Source organism: Mandrillus leucophaeus, unplaced genomic scaffold, assembly GCF_000951045.1.
Source record: "Mandrillus leucophaeus isolate KB7577 unplaced genomic scaffold, Mleu.le_1.0 Scaffold118, whole genome shotgun sequence".
In the NCBI taxonomy this organism is placed as follows: Eukaryota; Metazoa; Chordata; class Mammalia; order Primates; family Cercopithecidae; genus Mandrillus; species Mandrillus leucophaeus.
In genome coordinates this window covers 161,928-167,199 of record NW_012100098.1, presented here as the reverse complement: position 1 = coordinate 167,199, position 5,272 = coordinate 161,928, and the positions used below count along the sequence as shown (strand labels likewise).

At 53.3% G+C, this 5,272-nt stretch overlaps 1 protein-coding gene across 5 annotated transcripts; it reads left to right on the top strand.

Moving 5' to 3' along the window:
* Positions 1-1,678: 1,678 nt before the first annotated feature.
* MFSD5 (major facilitator superfamily domain containing 5) lies at positions 1,679-4,800 on the top strand. Of its 5 annotated transcripts, none has more exons than XM_012001648.1 (2): positions 1,679-2,464; positions 3,211-4,798. In XM_012001648.1, the coding sequence occupies exons 1-2, from the start codon at positions 2,134-2,136 to the stop codon at positions 4,578-4,580; spliced, it is 1,701 nt and encodes a 566-aa protein (XP_011857038.1). In that variant the 5' UTR covers positions 1,679-2,133; the 3' UTR covers positions 4,581-4,798. The 5 variants fall into 5 exon arrangements, with proteins under 5 accessions (XP_011857038.1, XP_011857062.1, XP_011857054.1 ...); XM_012001672.1 differs by having other exon boundaries at positions 1,987-2,436; positions 3,211-4,800; XM_012001664.1 differs by lacking the exon at positions 1,679-2,464 and adding an exon at positions 2,478-2,660 and having other exon boundaries at positions 3,211-4,800.
* Positions 4,801-5,272: the final 472 nt, after the last annotated feature.

Sequence of the window (5,272 nt, the reverse complement as noted above, 5' to 3'; positions counted from 1 at the left end):
GATGGAGTCTCACTGTGTCACCCAGGCTGGAGTGCAGTGGTGCGATCTCGGCTCACTGCAAGCTCTGCCTCCCAGGTTCACACCATTCTCCTGCCTCAGCCTCCCGAGTAGCTGGGACTACAGGCACCCGTCACCACGCCCAGCTAATTTTTTGTATTTTTTTTTAGTAAAGACAGCATTTCACCGTGTTAGCCAGGATGGTCTTGATCTCCTGACCTCGTGATCCACCCGCCTCGGCCTCCCAAAGTGCTGGGATTACAGGCATGAGCCACCGCGCCCAGCCTGGACTAAACCTTCTTAAAACTCCTTAGGTACATCATAACTGATACGTGTTAACAGTTAATATGGGCCAGTACTTTCGATATTAATTTACATAAGTTACTCATTTAGTCATAGAATATTTATGAAATATTTATGATTAATACATATCAATGACTGTTTTAAGTATTGGGAATACAGGTGAACAAAACAGATAAAAATCTGTAGGGAGAAGAGATAGTAAATATTTACTTATTTATTTACTTAGAGACAAAGTCTTGCTCTGTCACCCAGGCTGGAGTGCAGTGGTGCAATCTTGGCTCACTGCAACCTCCGCCTCCTCTCGTCCCTCAGCCTCCTGAGTAGGTGGGATTACAAGCGCGTACCACCAGGCCCATCTAATCTTTTTGTTTGTTTGTTTGAGACAGAGTCTTGCTCTGTTGCCCTGGGCTGGAGTGCAGTGGTGCAATCTCAGCTTACCGAAACCTCTGCCTCCCAGGTTCAAGCAATTCTCCTGCTTCAGCCTCCCAAGTCGCTGGGATTACAGGTGCACTCCACCACACCCAGCAAATTTTTTTGTATTTTTAGTAGAGATGGGGTTTCACCATGTTGGCCAGACTGATCTTGAACTCCTGACCTCATGATCCGCCCCCCTCGGCCTCTCAAAGTGCTGGAATTACAGGTGTGAGCCACCGCACCCAGCAAATTTTTGTATTTTTAGTAGAGATGGGGTTTCGCCATGTTGGCCAGGCTGGTCTTAAATTCCTGGCCTCAAGTGATTCACCCATCTTGGCCTCTCAAAGTGCTGAGATTACAGGTGTGAGCCACCACACCTGGCCGAGATAGTAAATAAATAAACAAGGAAAATACATAGTGTACTGTGGAGTAAAAGCAGCAGAGAGAATAGAGAATTGAAAGGAAAATAGGTAGATTACTGTGCTGGAGGTGGTGTTGTTGCTATTTTAAACAGGAGGGCCACAGAAGGCCTCTCTGATCAGGTGACATTTTTTAAAAATTTGTTTTATGTTTTTTTGTGAGACAGAGTCTCGCTCTGTCACCCAGGCTGGAGTGCAGTGTCATGAACTTGGCTCACTGCAACCTTTGCCTCCCCGGTTCAAGCGATTCTCCTGCTTCAGCCTCCTGAGTAGGTGGGATTACAGGTGTCCACCACCATGCCTGGCTAATTTTTCTATTTTTTTAGTAGAGACAGGGTTTCACCATATTGGCCAGGCTGATCTTGAACTCCTGACCTCAAGTGATCGACCTGCCTTGGCCTCCTAAACTGCTGGGATTACAGGTATGAGCCACCAGGCCCAGCCAAGATCAGGTGACATTTGAACAGAGAACTGGAGGAGGTGATGGGGGAACCACGTGGATATCTTGGAGAAGAATTGTACAGGGAACAGTGTGCAAAGGCCCTGGTGGTAACCAATATAGATGGAGTAGGAGGGAGAGTAGCAAGGGATGAAGTCAGAGGAGTGGCAGAAGGTCAGAGGACAGAGGGTCTTGTAGACCATTATAAAGATTTCGGCTTTTACCCTTAGTGAGATGGGAAGTCATTGGAGGCTCTTGAGGAGATAATACGGAAGCTGTAGAGAGGTTAAATAGCTTTTCCAAGGTAAAACAGCTTGAGTGGCAGAAGGTAGGGAGTTAAGCGCCAAGGCTGAAGTTCTTAACCCTATGCTGCATTTGGGCATTGCTCTCCTGTGACTTCAAAGAAACTGGGACACTGGGAAGTTATGCGGCTTGCCTAAGGCCACACAGCTGGTAAGTGACAGGGGCAGGATTGCGCCTTAGTCTGTCTGCAGCCCGACTCCAAGTTCTTTACACCACACCGCCTCCCTCAGGTGTCTGGACCATACTGGCTTCTCTTGCATGGAGGTCACTGAAGTGGGAGAGGAGGCAAACCGAGGAGACCGTCTCGGCTTCGGGCGGCGGTGCTGTTCCTTAGGAAGCTCCAGCCCTTGGCTCTACCGGACTGCGGGCATCTTTCCCGAGCAAGGCACGGAAGAAAAGAAAATTGGCCTTTATTTCGGGGTGGCCCAGCAGGCATCCAAGAGCCAGAGGAGCAGGTGTCACGGGAGAGCGGCGAGCAAGGCCAGGCCAGGAGGAGCAACCGCAGCCGCCCACGGTCGCCCCTTCCTGACCCACCCCAGGTGTCCGGAGTTCCGCGCCCGGGTAGGGGAAGGAGGGCGGACGGGGCGGGGTTTTGGCGCCGCGCCCCCGTCACGTGACGAAGCCATCATGGCGGCGGCCAGAGGCCTGCCCGGCTCCCGGAAGCAGGCTGTGAGGGGCGGGAGCGCTGCTGGAACCCGAGCTGGAGCCGGAGCCACAGCGGGGAGGGTGGCCGGGCGGCCTGGAGCCGGACGTGTCCGGGGTGTCCCCGCAGACCGGGACAGCAGGTGAGACGGAGTCTGGGCGAGGTGCAAGCGGATGTGGCATCGCTGGGCAGGGGCTAGGGGGCGCAGTGGGGCGCCAGTGACCTGAAGGAGTGGGCATCTGAGATGCACACGCATGACCCTGAAGCAACTCGAGAGGCCTGCGCGGGTGGGAGGGACGCCCAGTACAGAGGATGAGACACTGAGGGCAAAAAGGGGCTCCCCAGCGAGGATGGGAAGTAATAGAAGGACGTGTGCGGGAGGTGCTGTGGGAAAGGGCAGTAGAATTTGGGGGACCGGGATTATTGGAAGGGACTCCCTCTTTACAGGCAAGGATGGGGTGAGTGCTCAGTCCTCTCCCCTGTCCTCTTACCCCTCCCTGCCCCACAGTGTCCTAGGAGACAGCTCTGGCGGGGCCACTCCTCCCACCCACCCAACTGGTCCCTCCGGTCTGAGATCTTGGGGAGTGGAGTTGACGGGGTTGGGTGGAGCTGCCTTCTGCTTAAGACAGTTGGCCCCTTGACCGTGCTGCCCGAAGGATGGATATGACTCTGACCCCCACCTCTCTTCCCAGGTCGTCGGGGGCCCACCATGCTGGTGACTGCCTACCTTGCTTTTGTAGGCCTCCTGGCCTCCTGCCTGGGGCTGGAACTGTCAAGATGCCGGGCTAAGCCCCCTGGAAGGGCCTGCAGCAATCCCTCCTTCCTTCGGTTTCAACTGGACTTCTATCAAGTCTACTTCCTGGCCCTGGCAGCTGACTGGCTCCAGGCCCCCTACCTCTATAAACTCTACCAGCATTACTACTTCCTGGAAGGTCAAATTGCCATCCTCTATGTCTGTGGCCTTGCCTCTACAGTCCTCTTTGGCCTGGTGGCCTCCTCCCTTGTGGATTGGCTGGGTCGCAAGAATTCTTGTGTGCTCTTCTCTCTCACTTACTCACTATGCTGCTTAACCAAACTCTCTCAAGACTACTTTGTGCTGCTAGTGGGCCGAGCACTTGGTGGGCTGTCTACAGCCCTGCTCTTCTCAGCCTTCGAGGCCTGGTACATCCATGAGCACGTGGAACGGCATGACTTCCCTGCCGAGTGGATCCCAGCTACCTTTGCTCGAGCTGCCTTCTGGAACCATGTGCTGGCTGTAGTGGCAGGTGTGACAGCTGAGGCTGTAGCAAGCTGGATAGGGCTGGGGCCTGTAGCGCCCTTTGTGGCTGCCATCCCTCTCCTGGCTCTGGCAGGGGCCTTGGCCCTTCGAAACTGGGGGGAGAACTATGACCGGCAGCGTGCCTTCTCAAGGACCTGTGCTGGAGGCCTGCGCTGCCTCCTTTCGGACCGCCGCGTGCTGCTGTTGGGCACCATACAAGCTCTATTTGAGAGTGTCATCTTCATCTTTGTCTTCCTCTGGACACCTGTGCTGGACCCACATGGCGCCCCTCTGGGCATTGTCTTCTCCAGCTTCATGGCAGCCAGCCTGCTTGGCTCTTCCCTGTACCGTATTGCCACCTCCAAGAGGTACCACCTTCAGCCCATGCACCTGCTCTCCCTTGCTGTGCTCATCGTCGTCTTCTCTCTCTTCATGTTGACTTTCTCTACCAGTCCAGGCCAGGAGAGTCCAGTGGAGTCCTTCATAGCCTTTCTACTTATTGAGTTGGCTTGTGGACTATACTTTCCCAGCATGAGCTTCCTACGGAGAAAGGTGATCCCTGAGACAGAGCAGGCTGGTGTACTCAACTGGTTCCGGGTACCTCTGCACTTACTGGCTTGCCTAGGGCTCCTTGTCCTCCATGACAGTGATCGAAAAACAGGTACTCGGAACATGTTCAGCATTTGCTCTGCTGTCATGGTGATGGCTCTGCTGGCGGTGGTGGGACTCTTCACCGTGGTAAGGCATGATGCTGAGCTGCGGGTACCCTCACCTACTGAGGAGCCCTATGCCCCTGAGCTGTAACCCCATGCCAGGACAGGATAGCTGGGACAGACTCTTGAATTCCAGCTATCCAGGATTGTACAGATCTCTCTGTGACTGACTTTGTGACTCTGTCCTGTGGTTTCTCCTGCCACTGCTTTGTGTTTGGGAGGACATGATGGGGGTGATGGACTGGAAAGAAGGTGCCAAAAGTTCCCTCTGTGTTACTCCCATTTAGAAAATAAACACTTTTAAATGATCATTGATTTGATTTACTCATCCTTACCTGTAGCCTTCTCAGTAGTTTCTGGCAAGTGGGCAGCTAGAGGTTTTTTGTTTTTTGTTTTTTCATTTTTTTATTTTTTGAGACGGAGTCTTGCTCTGTCGCCCAGGCTGGAGTGCAATGGTGCAATCTTGGCTCACTGCAACCTCCGCCTCCCAGGTTCAAGTGATTCTCCTGCTTCAGCCTCCCAAGTAGCTGGGATTACATGTGCCTGCTACCATGCCCAGCTAATTTTTTTTTTTTTTTAGTAGAGATGGGGTTTCACCGTGTTGACCAGGCTGATCTTGAACTCCTGATTTCAGGTGATCCACCCACCTCGGCATCCCAAAATGTTGGGATTACAGGCGTGAACCACCACGCCAGGCCCAGCTAGAGGTTTTGAGGTGGGATTATCAGCAGAAGTTTTTTATTTCTAACCTCTCCAAGGCTGTCTCCAGTTCAGACTGAGAAC